Source organism: Homarus americanus, unplaced genomic scaffold, assembly GCF_018991925.1.
Source record: "Homarus americanus isolate GMGI-L3 unplaced genomic scaffold, GMGI_Hamer_2.0 scaffold12870, whole genome shotgun sequence".
Lineage (NCBI taxonomy): Eukaryota > Metazoa > Arthropoda > Malacostraca > Decapoda > Nephropidae > Homarus > Homarus americanus.
Window position 1 is genome coordinate 370,857 of NW_024711502.1, and position 18,845 is coordinate 389,701.

The window sequence follows — 18,845 nt, forward strand, 5'->3', positions numbered from 1 at the left end:
AATAGAAAACGAAAGATAACACGTCCGACTAAACTATTTTTTATTCATCTACGATATTTACATTTACCACATTCCTTTAGCAACTATTATAGGTTAGGTTAGGTTAGGTTAGGTTTCCTATATATTTCAACCAACATAATATCGATATATAATATTTAACCTGTATTTATCATTAGTATCATTACAATCTATTTTGTGGATAGAAAGTGGTATAAGCAGAGATACAATTAACAAAAACAGTATAGTTCCTCATTCCGTCGCCAGTTGTCAGTGCGCCTTTAGTGTGTCTGGTTAAAATCAACACAACACCCTGACACGGTAACCTTTACGTCCTTTGTGGTTGATGCGAGAGAGACGCCTGTAGCCCTTCGTCACAAGAGGTGTAGGTTTTATAGAGAAGGCGAAGCAAGGGGTGGGTGGGTCTTAACTAACCGATCTAACTAACTTGACTTATAACTGACCGACCTAACTGACTGTAATTAATGTATTTAACTGACTACTTAACGAAATCACAAGTTTAATAGCATTTCTTTAACTGATCTTTGTACAGTTTACTTATATGAACAAATAAACTAACTACATTCTTCACTGGGGAGTAATATTCACGATAGGAGCCACTCAGAGGGAAGAGCCAGGAGGTAATTGTGTGTTGGGGCCCCAGTAATGAGATGACTGGTAAGCACACTGTGACGTCCGCCCCCTCCCTCCCTCCACTACCCCACTCAACACGAAGGCTTTCCCATGTCCTTGTGTGTGTGTGTGTCTCCGGCAAGGACGTGTGTAAATGGCATCAACAACTACGAGACATTTAAGTACTGAGCTATTATTAGTTAAATCTACACACACACACACACACACACACACATGCAGACAGAGAGACACACCTCCTGCTGTATGTTAACGAGACTGATGGAACTAGACGGATCTCATGAAGATAAGGATCCCGGCTTATTTCACCTGATGATTATTAAATACCCTAACGCTAAATATACAGTGGAATGATTAGGTCAGCATTTGGGTGTTCAATCAAGTGAAGCGAGGGTGTCTAATCTTCATGAGGTAAAACAGACAAACCAACGCTAGTTTTTATGTTAATTGACTGAAAACGCAGAGGTCTATTTGTCGTTTCGAAAATATATAAATACCCGCAGTTCCAATTAATGCTGAATAAGTTAACTTCAAGTACACCTAAGTGGCAAATGCTTATTAAGTGGTAAAACGGTCAATAAGTGGCAAATGGTCCATAAGTGGCAAATGGTCCATAAGTGGCAAATGATCCATAAGTGGCAAATGGTCAGTAAGTGGCAAAACGGCCAATAAGTGGCAAAACGGCCAATAAGTGGCAAAACGGTCAATAAGTGGCAAAACGGTCAATAAGTGGCAAAACGGTCAATAAGTGGCAAAACGGTCAATAAGTGGCAAAATGGTCAATAAGCGGTAAAATGCTCAACAAGTGGTAAATGACTGACGATCTTATCCGTATCATTTTTTCTGATGTTCTAAACACACACGATGATAAAATTTCTCTTCGACAACATCAACACCGAATGTCCATCTAATAACTTAATATATTCTGTAAGTTGCAATAATAAGCTTTGGTATATGAAAGACCCGGTACTCTCTCTATAAGGCATACGGTACTCTCTCTCTCTCTTTCTCTCTCTCTCTTTCTCTCTCTCTCTCTCTCTCTCTCTCTACAAGACGCATTTACCTACGCTGTACCTTCAACACCTCTTACACCTAGCATAAACTATTCACGTGTTACTGTGTATGCTGAACAAAAAACACGCTTTATTAATAGCTGTCCAGACAACACGACATGCATACGGAACACTTATTCCTGTGAAGGCAACTCAAGCTTGTTCTCCATCATAAGGGAACAAGTTACTTATGTTAAACACTCTAAAGGAATCGTTTTTCTTAGGGAAATTTCACCTCCCCTTTTCTACGAGGTTCATTTGCATACAACATTTATTGAGGTTTGTGGGTTTATTTTTTAAGTTATGAAAGGGAAACTCGATCGGGTGTGAAGGGGAGGGATGGGAAGGAGAGGAGGCCAGGAAGGAGGGAGGACGGGGAAGGAGGAAAGGAAAGGGAGAGAGGACACCCGATACGGACACTAGGTCGCATAGGGACGGACAAGCAAGTAATCTGAGACGGTGAGACTGATAGAATTCACATCTAGATCATTGCCCCTCAATTACCGGGTTTAGCGAGGAAAATAACATAACAGGTTATTTCTTCAGTAAAACAGCAACATCCCGTAGTGGCCCCAACGAGAACAATCACTCGAGTGGGCCCAAACAGGAACAATCAAGCACACTAGTGGGCCAAAACGAACAAACAATCACTCTAGTGGACCCCAACGAGAACAATCACCAGTAATCACTATTTACATCAAGACACATTCTTCAGTAACAATAATACTACGCAGTACACCAACATACATTACCGAGACGTGCCAGGAATCCCTCATAAACACTGATGCACACCAAAATTCACTGAACACACTTTAGCGACATCTGACATTATTCTACTTGAGGGTCACATATGCAGGTTGGCTTATAAGGTATTTTTGCGTTAGTGCACACAACTTTCTTACCCCAAATCTATTATCATATTCGAATAAGACGTCTAATTTTAAGATAATTTTCTTCTATTACATTACCGTCGCAAACATATAATAACGGAGATAGACGCATGCCAAATATTTCTCCGTTTTCTTCCATTAATCTTCCGCTTTTATCGCCTACCCGACCTCCCACTCAGCGTGTTCCCTTCATAAATCGTCATGCGTATGCGTTCCCGTACACGTCACACGGCCAATTTAAACGCTATGTTTTTCCACCAATTAAAATGATTTGTGGTTCAATTCGCTGTATTTTTGGCCCAATCAGATTCGATTTTTATTTTGAGTCTAATATTTCTTAATTTAAATTAATTTCCGACCATGGAAGTCTGCGATGGGTGTCACTTCAATTATATGGAGCTGATTGCGTGTTATGGGGAAAAAACGAACAAGCTATATCATTTTATAATCTCGTGGTGTTCTCCTAACCGGTCCAACGAATTACACCAAAAGTGCCCAAATGTACCCAAAAGTATATTAAATCAGGGTAAAATCTTAACGAATATATGTTTTACATCAATAAAACCTGATTAATAATGTTTTCATTGAAATGTAGTCAAAATAATAAAATAATAAACAGCGAAAAACGCTAAATTCCAAAGAGTCACCTATCCAAAATGGAGATATAATTACCGATGTTTCTGTTACTTTGGGGTATTTAACATAGCAGTAGGATTTACTTTTCGTTAGGTTAGGTTAGGTTAGCGAAGTGCATCACGATGGATCTGAGTTATCTCCCTTGTTCACGAACTAGTTGGAATTTAGCGTTCGCCAATACTGAAAGTTTTTCGTTGTTTATTATTTCATCTTACAAATTATTTTTACAAAATTACACAAAATATTATTAAACATGTTTCGTCTATGTCTTTGATACCCCCAAAATGTTCTACACTACTGGGGGTATACACAAACACTTGTTATCTTGAAAATAGGTTCTTATTCTCGTACGGGAGATATACAGAGGAAACAAATAGACGGTCAGCTTCCTCACCATGACTACCGATCTCAACTCTCTGTATCACTCCGCGCTGGCATGTACAGATGCCAGCATTCACAAACTGAATAAATAATATGAAAATATGATAATTCGCATACATAACATGGTGCATAATAAATGGAAATATTACATAGGATTAATATATGTTCTGTAATACTTTACTATACATAATTAATAGAGTAATATAAGAATACACAGCTTAAGGTACTACTTCGTGTCCATATTATACATTTTGTGTACGGTATGTATAACAGATATTCGTTAACATTTTACCCTAATTGCTATACTTTTGGGTACTTTTGGTAATTCGTGACTCCCCTCCCAACCTCGGTAAAGTGTTCCAAGTGTAAGAACGAGTGTTAATATCGTCAAGACCAACATTGGTGACATTGTAGTAACTCGTTCCTCGATCCCAAGACAAAGAAGAGACGTTGGTGTTCGTACACCGTCAGTGATTACAAAGGAACATTTTTAGAAAAGTGCCATTTTCACCTGTACTAATCTGCAGGGTCGAACGACGAACCAGAACCAGGCCAATAATGTAAGAAATAAGGGATTCCATCATATGGTGAGAGTTTGGTTAGGTCAGGTTAGGCTATTTTAGGTTAGGTTAGGTTTATATTCCTGTTTTTATATATATTTTTTTTGTATTCGATTGGCCATAATTTGGGTCGGAAAACGCCCCACCCAAAAACCCCGATAACTAAAAAACAGGCAATTTCCGAAAGAAATCAAAGTCAAAACCAATCAAAACCCACAAAAATACACTAGAAAAAGTTTTGACTTTCTAACAAAGTTGTGCACTAATGCAAATTTATTGCTTATAAGACGACTCAACACTGCTGTACTTCATTAAATATATCAAGACTAACACGAGAAAAAATATTATGAATACATAAATGGTCAGGATCATTATAACTCTCCTTTACCGGCGAGTCTCACGGGTAGATGGTGCCAGCTAGTGAGTGAAAGTTGTCCAGATAAGGTCGTCCCTCTACTGTACTATATACCTTGTGTGAGGAGGACTACTAGCATTTACCCAATAACTCAATTATATATATTTTTTTAACAAGAAAATTGCTGAAAAGGTTAGGTTAGGTTGACAGAACCACCATTACTTGATTACATTATGTGGTTCGTCGTAAGATAGGATAGACCAATCACATCTACCTAACTACCTGTCCTCGAGGACCTTTAGTCCAAAGACCCCTTAGGTCCTAAGGGGGGCCCAGTCCTAATGGACCCTAATAAACCCAAAACCACGTGGACCATAATTCTAATACAATGACTACTTAAAACTGAGACCTGTAACTACTGGGGCCCAAATGGCGGTAACCTTCCCTCCCTCCTCGCCCCAGCAGCCGTGTACACCTGCCAGACACCACCAGACTTGGGCCACCAAGTTAATTAACAAACTTACATGTTAATGAGGCAGGTCAGACCCGTCCCGGGGTGGTGAGAAAGACACGAGGAACAGTTAATTCCAGAACGAGAGGTCGGCAGCAGGACGGACACGGACGGAGACAAACACGAACACACGGTGAAGTACAGACCACTAACTACGGCTGTTGACGGTCAAGACACTCCGGCCCGGCTAGAGGACAACAGTGTGAAACAAAAACCGTCTACCCTATCTCGAAAACATCGATCGAATTCTGTTTCAAATCTCGCGTAGTGGGTTTCCAGTGTCGACCCATTTGATGAACGTGTTCGAAACATCGTTCACAACACGATACGATTCCTGGCCAATGAAAACTCTAAATACTCAAACTATAAGGAATTTAATGGACGTCAAGAAGCAACACGTGTCTTAGAGCAACGATCGAAACGTAGCTCGAACCTCAGAGGCAGAACTGAACCTTAAACGTCGTCGACCTGAACCCTGGCCAAGAATAACTAAATGAACGAATAATATTAAAAATAATAATAATAACAATAATAAAAATAATAAAAATAATAACGTTACTTGTAATTAGTTCCAAATATGACAAAAGTAACATAAATATATAACGGTAAAGGTGTTGCTAACTTTGACAACCTTCAACTAAGTCTGTGAGGGAAGGGGGGTCGGTGCTCTCCTACTATTAACGAAACGACTGAAAATTAACTATTTAATCCCCCAAAATGGAACCCTAACAACCCGTCACCATCCTCTCTCTCTCTCTCTACCGTCAGTCCTTCCTCCGCTTCAGTTATTCAAGACAAGTGACGGACGAGTTCAGATGTTCCTAAGATGGCGCGATTCATTCTGATTGGCCGGGGATATGGGGCATACATTCTGATTAGCTGGGTACAGGGCAGTGCATTCTGACTGGCTCTTCCACTCCACTCCAACCTAACCTTCCTCATCTCACTAATCTTACGAATATAACGAACAGGGAAGAAAAGAGAATTGGATAATAAAGAAAGAGAAATATTAAGTAAAAGAAAGAATTAAAGAGTAAATAAATAACTAGAAATAAGAATAAAAAATATAAATAAGTAAATAAAAAAATAATAAACAAAACAGCTACTTTGTAACAATAGGAAGGGTCGCTATTTTTTTCGGGGTATATCTGTACAGTTATTGTCAACATTCCCTTCACACTTGGTTATATCAGATATTTGTGAGTCACTGCTGGTTTTTAATTACAAATGTTTACTATATATTTATGGGTTTATTTTTGTGATCTGTTAAGCAGCATTCATTCTTAACTGAACCTTAACACAACCTATTACTAAATTAACACAACCTTTCACTAAATTAACACAACCTATTACTAAATTAACACAACCTCTCACTAAATTAACACAACCTCTCACTAAATTAACACAACCTCTCACTAAATTAACACAACCTCTCACTTAATTAACACAACCTCTCACTAAATTAACACAACCTCTCACTTAATTAACACAACCTCTCACTAAATTAACACAACCTATCACTAAATTAACACAACCTCTCACTAAATTAACACAACCTCTCACTAAATTGACACAACCTCTCACTAAATTAACACAACCTATTACTAAATTAACACAACCTCTCACACAACCTCTCACTAAATTAACACAACCTCTCACTAAATTAACACAACCTCTCACAATTAACACAATTAACTCACTAAATTAACACACCCTCTCACTAAATTAACACAACCTCTCACTAAATTAACACAACCTCTCACTAAATTAACACAACCTCTCACTAAATTAACACAACCTCTCACTAAATTAACACAACCTCTCACTAAATTAACACAACCTCTCACTAAATCAACACAACCTCTCACTAAATTAACACAACCTCTCACTAAATTAACACAACCTCTCACTAAATTAACACAACCTCTCACTAAATTAACACAACCTCTCACTAAATTAACACAACCTCTCACCAAATTAACACAACCTCTCACTAAATTAACACAACCTCTCACTAAATTAACACAACCTCTCACTAAATTAACACAACCTCACTAAATTAACACAACCTCTCACTAAATTAACACAACCTCTCACTAAATTAACACAACCTCTCACTAAATTAACACAACCTCTCACTAAATTAACACAACCTCTCACTAAATTAACACAACCTCTCACTAAATTAACACAACCTCTCACTAAATTAACACAACCTCTCACTAAATTAACACAACCTCTCACTAAATTAACACAACCTCTCACTAAATTAACACAACCTCTCACTAAATTAACACAACCTCTCACTAAATTAACACAACCTCTCACTAAATTAACACAACCTCTCACTAAATTAACACAACCTCTCACTAAATTAACACAACCTCTCACTAAATTAACACAACCTCTCACTAAATTAACACAACCTCTCACTAAATTAACACAACCTCTCACTAAATTAACACAACCTCTCACTAAATTAACACAACCTCTCACTAAATTAACACAACCTCACTAAATTAACACAACCTCTCACTAAATTAACACAACCTCTCACTAAATTAACACAACCTCTCACTAAATTACAACACAACCTCTCACTAAATTAACACAACCTCTCACTAAATTAACACAACCTCTCACTAAATTAACACAACCTCTCACTAAATTAACACAACCTCTCACTAAATTAACACAACCTCTCACTAAATTAACACAACCTCTCACTAAATTAACTCCTCACTAAATTAACACACCTCTCACTAAATTAACACAACCTCTCACTAAATTAACACAACCTCTCACTAAATTAACACAACCTCTCACTAAATTAACACAACCTCTCACTAAATTAACACAACCTATCACTAAATTAACACAACCTCTCACTAAATTAACACAACCTCTCACTAAATTAACACAACCTCTCACTAAATTAACACAACCTCTCACTAAATTAACACAACCTATCACTAAATTAACACAACCCCTCACTAAATTAACACAACCTCTCACTAAATTAACACAACCTCTCACTAAATTAACACAACCCCTCACTAAATTAACACAACCTATCACTAAATTAACACAACCTCTCACTAAATTAACACAACCTCTCACTAAATACATGAGGTCCTTGTGTGTTATATTATAGTCAAATCGACCATTAAGAGAATCCGGTTTCCTAACATATATTCTTAGAAAAAAAAACCTGTTTACTCTCGTTGGGATGCATTGTAACCCCGTAAACACAAGGCTACTAACGTGCCTGACGTCATCAAGCCTACGGTCGAGCATGACAAGAGGATTGGAGAAGGCGTGTTGAAGCGCCGTCAGGTGTTTGTGCATATGATCCCACCACCGCCGAAGGGATATTTCATTATCACAAACACAGCCAAACAACCAGAGTCCCTTTTGTATTCCATCAACTGATTGAGTACGACCGCATTGACGTCATGATCTTCAGGGTGACGTGACTCGCATTAGTAAATGGTTGCCGGCGATCAAATTAACCTAAGCAACAGTACCGAGTGTCCATAATAACGCTGTTCTCACCCGCGGCTTAAGTAGCGTCACGTCTTATATACTCTGATACTGAATATGATACCAATTACTCATACAACGTGTTATTATCATATTTGAGGGTTGGTGACCACGGCCCTCCATTCCATCCCTTACCCCTCCTCACCACATCCCTTATCCCTCCTCATCCCTTACCCCTATTCCCCACCACATCCCTTACCCCTACTCCTCACCACATCAGACAACCCCCTCCTCCCCACCACATCCCTTAACATAAGAACATAAGAATGGAGGAAACTGCAACCGGCCTATTGGCCCATACCGGGCAGTCCCATTTACACCCAACCCCTATTGTTCATATATCCATCCAACCTATGTTTGAAGCCATCCAGCGTATTCGAGTTGATGATGTTGTTTGGTAACTTGTTCCACTCATCCACTACTCTGTTTCCAAACCAATGTTTACCTATTTCGCGCCTAAATCTAAATTTGTCTAATTTAAAACCATTGTTACGAGTTCGCTCCTGGTTGGATAGTTTGTTTAGCCTTGACTTCCATTTATACACCTCGATCATATCGCCCCTCACTCTACGTCTCTCGAGGGAGTGCAAATTAAGATGCTTTAACGTGTCTCTGTACTCAAGGTTCCTAATGCCCGGGATTAGTCTTGTCATTCTCCACTGAATTCGTTATATGGATTCTATATCCATTCTGTAGTACGGTGACTAGAATTTAACTAACACCCCTTTGTATGAATCCAAGTACTTTATTAGCCTTGTTCCGAGCAAAAACACATTGTTGACTTGGTTTAAGATTCCTACTTATCATTAGTTCTAAATCTTTCTCACAGTCAGATTTCTAAATAACATAGTTGTTCATCTGGAAACTGGTTTCTCCGTTTACATCTCCTAGACTAAAGTACTTTACATTTGTCCACATTACATTTCATCTGCCATTTTTTAGACTATTCGATTTTTTTTAGATCTCCCCACCACATCAGACAACCTCCTCCTCCCCACCACACCAAACAACCTCCTCCTCCCCACCACATCAGACAACCTCCTCCTCCCCACCACATCCCTTACCCCTCCTCCCCACCAATATCAAGATCACTGTCCCTCTGTAAAATGTCCGTGTGCTTCTTTGTCCATAAGTGACCTAAGGTGATACCTCGGCGCGGACGATTAACTTCCCCAAGAGATACGTTTACTGCACCCCGAAATTCTCTTTCTTTACTGCCCCCCGAAACCCCCTTTGTTTACTGCTCCCCCCGAAACTACCGCTTATTTACTACCCCTCGAACTACCTACGTTTAAGCACTATCTTAATAGATGTGACAAACCATTAATTGTCTCACTTAACACAACAAAGATGACGGTCACAAATGGCGTAGAAAATTGCCCTTGGACTTAATTGTATGCGAGATGTGTCCTTTAGGTGAGTGGGTGGTGGGTTAGATGGGTAGTGGGCTAATGGTGGGTAGAGATGATAGTGGGTAGGTGGGCTGGTGGGGCTAGGGATTAGGGTGGGGGATGGGTGATTGAAGGAGTAAGATGGGTGGTGAGGGGGATTAGGATGAGTGGTGAGGTGGATTAGGATGAGTGGTGAGGGGGAGTAGGGTGAGTGGTGAGGGGGCAAGGGTTAAAAAAGCTTGTCTATACGTAAGAGAGGATGAAACGAGTCCTCACTGAGTCAATGTGTGTGTGTCCAGGTATGTGGGTGGGATAGGGGCGTGCGTGTAGGGCGTTCGGAACTGTGTATGGGCGCGGGTGAGTAGGGGGAGGGGCAGTGATGATTGAGGAAGTAAGCAATCTGGCATCTGGTCGAAGTAGATGCGTGTGGACGGAATATGTGTGTATGGGTGGCGTATAACCATGTTGGCGGTGCTTGTGGGCGGGCTAAGTAAGACCAATCGAGTGTGTGGGTGTGGGCAAGAAATCGGGCGTGAGATTGATCATGAATGTGGGGCGCAATAGGGCGTGGGGGGATGTGATGTAAAAATTAAATGAACCGTGTGGGTGTAGAGGAGTCATTAAGGCGTGTGGAGGAAGGTGGGTAGTGGGGCGTGTGGGAGAGGGTAGTGGGGCGTGTGGGAGAGGGTAGTGGGGCGTGTGGGAGAGGGTAGTGGGGCGTGTGGGAGAGGGTAGTGGGGCGTGTGGGAGAGGGTAGTGGGGCGTGTGGGAGAGGGTAGAGGGGCGTGGAGAGAGTGTGGGGCGGGGAGAGGGTAGTGGGGCGTGTGGGAGGGGGGTAGTGGGGCGGGGGGAGGCGGGGGGCGGTGGGGAGAGGGTAGGGGCGTGGGGAGAGGGTAGTGGGGCGTGTGGGAGAGGGTAGTGGGGCGTGTGGGAGAGGGTAGTGGGGCGTGTGGGAGAGGGTAGTGGGGCGTGTGGGAGAGGGTAGAGGGGCGTGTGTGGGTTAGGTGGTGGAGACAAAAGGCGCGAGAATACAGGAAGCAGTGACAAAGAGACGCCTCTACACGGTGACGGAAGGACCCAGGAAGACCAACCTGCCAGGACAGAGGAGGAGGAGAAAGAAAAGAGAATAAGGAGAAAAGAATGATGGGTGAAAAGAGAAGAGAATAAGACACAACAGAAAGAACAGAACAGGCATAATTAGAAGGAGAAAAAGCATGAACTCATAAAATAAAAACAAAAATGCGTCGTCAGTGCGTGTTGACCTCACCACACTGCCAAGCACACTGGCCGTCTTGACATAAACGATAAGTTCCAAAACAAGAAGACGAATGGCAACAAACCAAACAAGATATCGTACTAGTTAATGACACATTTTTAATTGTAACTCTGAAGCTAAACATACATAAAACTTATAAACATTAAAAAAATAAGTAAATCATTAGTCATTAGGATGATAGCTTACATAATATACATAAAAATCAGAGAACAGTACCATCTGTGTATAAATTTATCGTGCGCCTGGCAGTGGGCGGAAAAATATCTCGCGAGTCAAATCATGAATGGCATACTGCGTCACTTTTGAGCGAGAGAGAGAGAGAGAGAGAGAGAGAGAGAGAGAGAGAGGGCAATAAACAACACAACAGCAGGAAGGGAAACAGGTATGTGCAGGGAACTCACTCATAGGACGGAGGAGCGTGGCCCGACAGACAGACAGACAGACAACAGATGACCTCTCACCTATGGAATCCCCCACAACCTAACACGGGTGAAGTTGGTCAAGGTTATGATGTTCAGTTGTTTACATGTTCGAGATCACCAAACAATAATAATGTTGATGCGACTAACGATCAGACAAACAAACTGAAGGACAAACAGGATAGACAGACAAACAGACGGACAGACAGACAGACAGACAGACAGACAGACACAAGGAAAACAGACAAACATTAATAGTAACTAGATGGTAGAGGTGTGGAAGGGAGATGGAGGAGGGAAAGGTAGATGCGTGGAAAAGAGACGGAATGGGAGAATGAATGGGTATAAAGGACGGGAAATATTGAGGGAGAAATGAGTGAGGTGAGGTGAGGGAAGGGGAGGTGAGGGAAGGGAAGGGAAGGTGAGGGGAGGGAAGGGGAGGTGAGGTGAGGGAAGGGAAGGTGAGGGGAGGTGAGGTGAGGAGGCAAGAGAGGCTAGATAATGTAACTTTATAACAAGAGGTAAAGCATCAAAGGGCACCCACGTTAATCGACCGTCTGTACTAAAGGGACCTATAACACCCTAACACCCTCAACACGGTGAAGACGAGCAGGTGAGGGAGTGGTGGTAGTAGTGGTAGGTGAGGGAGTGGTAGTAGTGGTAGGTGAGGGAGTGGTGGTAGTAGTGGTAGGTGAGGGAGTGGTGGTAGGTGAGGTGGTGGTAGTAGTGGTAGGGAGGGGTGGGGTAGTAGGTGAGGGAGGGTAGGATAGGTGAGGGTGGGGTAGTAGTGGTGGGTAGGTGGGTGGAGAGGGGAGTGGTGGTAGTAGTGGGTAGGTGAGGGGTAGTAGTGGTAGTGAGGGAGTGGTGGTAGTAGTGGTAGGTGAGGAGGGGTAGTAGGTGAGGGAGTGTAGGCAGGTGAGGGAGTGGAGGTGGGAGGGGAGGGTAGGTAGGTGAGGGAGTAGGTAGGCAGGGGAGGTGGGAGAGGGTGGTAGGTAGGTGAGGGGAGTGGTAGGTAGGTGAGGGGAGTGGTGGTAGGGGTGAGGGAGGTGGTAGGCAGGGGAGGTGGGGAGGGAGGTAGGTAGGTGGAGGGAGTGGTGGAGGTAGGTGAGGGAGTGGTGGTAGGTAGGTGAGGGAGTGGTGGTAGTAGTGGTAGGTGAGGGAGTGGTGGTAGGTAGGTGAGGGAGTGGTGGTAGGTGAAGGAGGGGTACTTCCTTCTTCTTCTTCTATTACTACAACAACTACTACCGTCTTCCTAACACTACTACTACCACCACCACCACCTCATCTTCCTCCTAACACCTCCTCCTCCTCATAAACCAGACCCTCATTATAGCCTTGAGTCTCAGTATCAAAGAATTAAAAAAAAAATAAAAAAAAATTGAGTGCAATGACCGGACAACTGGCGGAGGAATAAGAGAGAGAGAGAGAGAGAGAGAGAGAGAGAGAGAGAGAGAGAGAGAGAGAGAGAGAGAGAGAGAGAGAGAGGAGAGAGAGAGAGAGAGAGAGAGAGAAAGAGAGAGGGGGGTAGCTTTCTCCTATCCCCTCTTATCTCTTAACTCTCTTTCTCCCCTTTCACTCCTGTTCCCCACCCCTAACCCCCCTACTTCCTGCCTCCCTCCACCACCTACCTACCTTAGTGACCTTCAGGAGGCTCTCTGGGGCCATGGTAGAAGGACTTACTACTACTACCACAACTACAACCATCGACACCACAACTACAACCATCGACACCACAACTACAATCATCGCCACCACAACTACAATCATCGCCACCACAACTACAACCATCGCCACCACAACTACAACCATCGCCACCACAACTACAACTATCACCACTACCTTCACCTGAATTACTACCATCGTCACGACTACACCACAATTAATATTATCAGCACCACAATCACAACTACTACCACCACTAACCACCATCACCAAGACAGTTTTCAACAACCACACCATAACCACCATACCACAACCAAAACCACCACACTTCAATCAAAACACATCAACCACCAAACCTTAATCACAATAACCACATCTCAACCACCACCCCTTAACAACCATACACCACAATTCAACCACCACACAACAATCATCTGAGGTCAACCAGTAGGTACTCAATCACCTCAGGTCATAGTAATTAAAGTCTGACCCCTCTCTCTCTCTCTCTCTCTCTCTCTCTCTCTCTCTCTCTCTCTCTCTCTCGGAAACAAAAAAAATGAAAATAAAATTGACAAGAAGATAATTGGGGAAAATTACACATAACAAGGTGCCACCAAGAGTACTAATGGGCTGGGAGGAAGAGGAGAGAAGAGAAGAGGAGAAGAAGAGGAGGAGAAAGTGGAAGAGGAGGAGAAGGTGGAGAAAGAGGAGGAGGAGGAGGAGGAGCATAGTGGGTACAAACGAGTGGCACAGAACACCCACAGTGCCAAGATGAATGATGACAATAGTGCCACGGATCCCAGTATGGAGGAGTAACTAAGTGGGTGCAAGAAAGGAGTGTCACGAGGGGAGGGAGGAGTGCCAGGGGAAGGAGGGAGGGAGGAGTGCCAGGGGAAGGAGGGAGGGATGAAAAGCACAGGGTAGGGGAGGGAGAGTGCCACGGGGGAAGGGAGGTAGTGATGAGTGCCAGGGTAGGAGGAGGGAGGTATTCCAGGTAGGGGGGGGAGGAAGGAGTGCCATGGTAGGGGAGGGAGGGAAGAAGTGCCATGGTAGGGGAGGAGGAAGGGAGTGCCAGGGTAGGGGAGGGAGGAGTGCTACGGGGGAAGGGCGGGAGGATGAGTGCCAGGGGAGGAGTAAGGAGGAGTGCCAGGGGAGGGAGTAAGGGAGGAGTGCCAGGGCAGGGAGGGGAGGGAGGAGTACTAGGAGAGGGAGGAGAGAGGAGTACCAGAGCAGGGAGGAAGGGGTGCCAGGGGAGTAAGAAAGAGGACACAGGGTACAAGGTGGGGTGACTCGAGGTATGTTATGTGAGCACCCTGTCGCTCTGCTGTGCCTCACCACGGTGACCTGGCTCTCTCTCTCTCTCTCTCTCTCTCTCTCTCTCTCTCTCTCTCTCTCTTTATATAAATCACATTAAGACATCTGGAGCAACGTTATGCGGAGAAGTTAATAATCCCAGAATTCACTAGCAGGTTAAGGTACCATGACTTCCTCTAAAACATAACACTATAGATATTAACTTATGTCACAGTATAGTGTTTGACTGTGGGCTAAGCTAAGAGACACACGCGGGCGGAGTCTCGAGATACTTAGCCTCTCAGGGTGGCACTACAAGGCACTCACAGGGTTGGAGTGCCAGAATGGGTAGGGAAGAGTGGGGATGATGTTGATGATAACTCTCGTGGTGATGATGGTGATTGTGGTACAGGGAGTTGTGGTGGTGGTAATGGTGATTGTGGTGATGGTGTACAGGTATTATCGTGGTATTGGCGATTGCGGTGATTACAGAATTGGTGATGGTGTATTGTAACAGTGGTACCATTGTAGTAGTGGAGAGTGTAGTGCAACAGTTCGACAGCACCACTACTACCATTGTTCACCAAATGTATTTTTATTTAATATTATGATGGTTAAATATATATATACTGTACCTATAATTGTTGCTTTTACTCAGCCTCTCCTACAACACACCTTTGCCAGAGTACTTCCACCACACTGCTCAGGGTGCCAAAACAATCAGAGTTCCCTACCCCCTCCTCCTCGCTGTCCTCTTTCTCTCTCGATTCTTTCTTTTTCCTCCTCTCTTCTCCTCCCCACTCTTCTTTCTCATCTACCTCCATCTCTATTTTATCCTTTTCTTCTACACTCTCTCCTCTCTTCCTCCTCTCCCACCTCTTCCTCCCCACTCTCCTCTCTCTCCCCCTCCTCTCGTCAGGTCAGGTCAGGTCAGGATAGGTTGGGACTTATTTAACAAGAACTAAGACCCACTTGACCTGGGGTAACCTCCCACCCCTGGAGCAATCCCCTACCCTCATTAATCCCTCCCCCACCAGCACCCAACACCTCTACTCCCCACCCCTCCTCAACCAACCACCCCCCTAACTCCTCCTCCTTACCCCACTTAAGTAAAATAATATATGCCGAACAAAAGGAAAGTTCTAATGGTTGAGTCCACACACACACACACACACACACACACACACACACACACACACACACACACACACACACACACACACACACACACACGCACACAGTTAACGCTCAAAATATCTCACCAGCTGACAGTCAATTTGGCAGCTTCAATTTATTTTCTGTAATTTTGTATTTCTGACATGTTGCTGTTAACTCAATGAATTCTGGCATACGACACTTTTACTAATCTTAAAATAATAAATTAATGGTAAATAATAATAATAATAATAATAATAATAATAATAATAATAATAATAATAATAATAATAATAATGATAATACTACTACTACTACTACTACTAATAATAATAATAATAATAATAAACCCAACTATTTTTCTCAGTACATTCTGCCCCAGACGTCTCATACCATCAACCGTTTAACACTGTCATGAACCTACACCAAATATATACACCTTCATAAACTTTCTTTTTGAGAGAGATTCGATTAAGAAAAATAATACCCAAGAAAAATAATTATTCCTTACATTTAGCAGGTGATTGATACATTGGGTTAGGTTAGGTTAGGTTGGGTTTGGTTGGGTTTTGTAACGTTGTGTTGTTTTAGGTTAGGTAAAATAAGCTAGGGGTGTTAATCTTCAGGTAAAATAAGCTAGGGGTGTTAATCTTCAGGTAAAATAAGCTAGGGGTGTTAATCTTCAGGTAAAATAAGCTAGGGGTGTTAATCTTCAGGTAAAATAAGCTAGGGGTGTTAATCTTCAGGTAAAATAAGCTAGGGGTGTTAATCTTCAGGTAAAATAAGCTAGGGGTGTTAATCTTCAGGTAAAATAAGCTAGGGTTAATTCAGGTGTTAATCTTCAGGTGAGCCCCCACACACTGTACACAAGTCAGCCATCTAAACACCACAGTTTCTTTCCTCGCCCCACCACCGTTTTCAGAGATACTCGAAGGCGGTTAACAATGAATAGATACTAAATAATATATATCTATTTAATTATCTCATCTATCTTTTTTATCTTTCTATCTATCTTTTATCTATCTATTTATCTATCTATCGCCTTATGTATCACGAATTTCATCCATTAGGTACGAGGTCTATTAAGGTTAGGTCCATTAGACGTGGGGGATCTAATATGCTACCTAGACTTGGGATCCATTAGATTTGTACCCATTAGACTTAAATACCCATTAGATTTGGGGTCCATTATAATTGGGGCCCATTATACTTGGGGCCCATATACTTGGGGGGCCCATTAGATTTGGGCCCCATTATACTTGGGGACCAATAGACTAGGACTTAGACCCATTATTAGACTCTACAAATTATCTAAAGTATATCTCCATTTTTTTTTTTGGTGTGCGTATTTGTTGATCCTCTTCCTCACCTCACAAGGGCGCCTGTTTCATCCCTCCTCCATCACCCTCCACCCCCTGCCTTCATCCTCTCCCTCCCCTTCCCCCTCATCCCTCATCCCTCCCCCTCCTTCCCCTGCCCCCCATCCCTCCTCCCCCCCTTCCCTGCCCCCATCCCTCTCCCCCCCATCCCCCTCCTCCTTCCTGCCCCCATCCTCTCTCCTCCTTCCCTGCCCCATCCCTCTCTCCTCCCTTCCCTGCCCCCATCCCTCCCTCCCCCTCCTGCCCCCATCCCCCTCCCTCCCCCTTCCTGCCCCATCCCTCTCCCCCTTCCCTGCCCCCATCCTCCTCTCCCTCCTCTATCCCTCCCTCCCCTTCCCTGCCCTCATCCTCCTCCTCATCTCATACATACTACATCAACGGGACAATGCCTTTATATTCCACTCATAAAAGCTTAAACTATCTTCTATCAAGACACCTGGACCACTGGCGTAATAAGAATGAGAGAGAGAGAGAGAGAGAGAGAGAGAGAGAGAGAGAGAGAGATAGAGAGAGAGAGAGAGAGAGCACACGCTGACTCTTGAGATTAATACTGTAATACTTTCAATAAATATATCCCAAGAGACACGAGTTCTATTCCTTGGCCTGGCAGGGTAGGCTTGATCGTTCCTATACTGTGGTGTATGCCGGGCTGGGCTGGTCACTTGACACACCTGGACTACAACATGAGGATGACCACTTACCTTGTGACGACTCGAGGACAAGTGAGGTTTGGTTGACTTAACATTTAATCAAATTTAACCTCACATAATTGAACTTAACTCAACATTACCAACCCTAAGTTAATATATCCTAACCTAACTAACCCTTATCTAATTTAACCTAACCTATCCTAATCCAAGCTAATAATTATAACCTAACATAGCTTACCTCAACCTAACCTAAGCAATCATAAATTAATGTAACCTAATCTGACTTAACCTGGCGACAAGGACCAAGGAGGGCAGAACCTTACCTTGAGGAGAGAGTCGGCGGGTGTAGGGGGAGGGCCGGGGCGCCCCTCAGTCCTGCCAGGCCGCCCCTAGCTCGCTCCACTTTCAGCGGGGACACCGGCGGCGAACGGAAGTCGTCCGTGTCCGTAGTGGTGGTGTCCGCCTCGTCGTCGTCGTCAGCGTCGTTGAGCCCCTCCTCCCTGGAGTCACCAGCGCTGCCAGGGCTACTGACGCTGTCACTGTAGGAGGACACGAGTGTTAAGTGGGGTCTGTGCAAAGGACCTCTCTCTTTCTTCCTCTCATCTGTAATAATTAGTAACCACATTCAATCCCTCTCTCACTCTCTCATATTCAGTAATAACTAGTAGTCTCTCTCTCTCTCTCCGGCTAAATATATTTGTTTACTCAAAAGAGAAACATTGTTGTCGAGGTGACTTAATCTCTCTACAACAACATGGCCGCCGCCTTCACCTTTGTTCTAACTCACCAAAATAAACTGACTGGCTATGTGTGTGTGTGTGTGTGTGTGTGTGTGTGTGTGTGTGTGTGTGTGTGTGTGTGTGTGTGTGTGTGTGTGTGTGTAGAGAGAGAAAGAAGGTATGGTATTTGTGTCACACCCACCCTGAACCCCTGAAACGAACCCTAAGAGGTCAGGTTACTCTCTCTCACTCACACACACACACACACAGCGCGCGCGCGCCCCAGAAAGCAATAAAACATGGCAGGGTTTCAAAAATTGTTGGT

At 43.4% G+C, this 18,845-nt stretch overlaps 1 protein-coding gene across 1 annotated transcript in view; it reads right to left on the reverse strand.

Moving 5' to 3' along the window:
- LOC121858363 overlaps positions 1 to 18,845 on the reverse strand; it is a 63,723-nt gene that overhangs the window by 23,521 nt on the left and 21,357 nt on the right. The window contains exon 7 of the mRNA XM_042354807.1: positions 18,125 to 18,340. Within this exon, the coding sequence (XP_042210741.1) occupies positions 18,125 to 18,340 (216 nt within the window). The remainder of the gene's footprint in view (positions 1 to 18,124; positions 18,341 to 18,845) is intronic.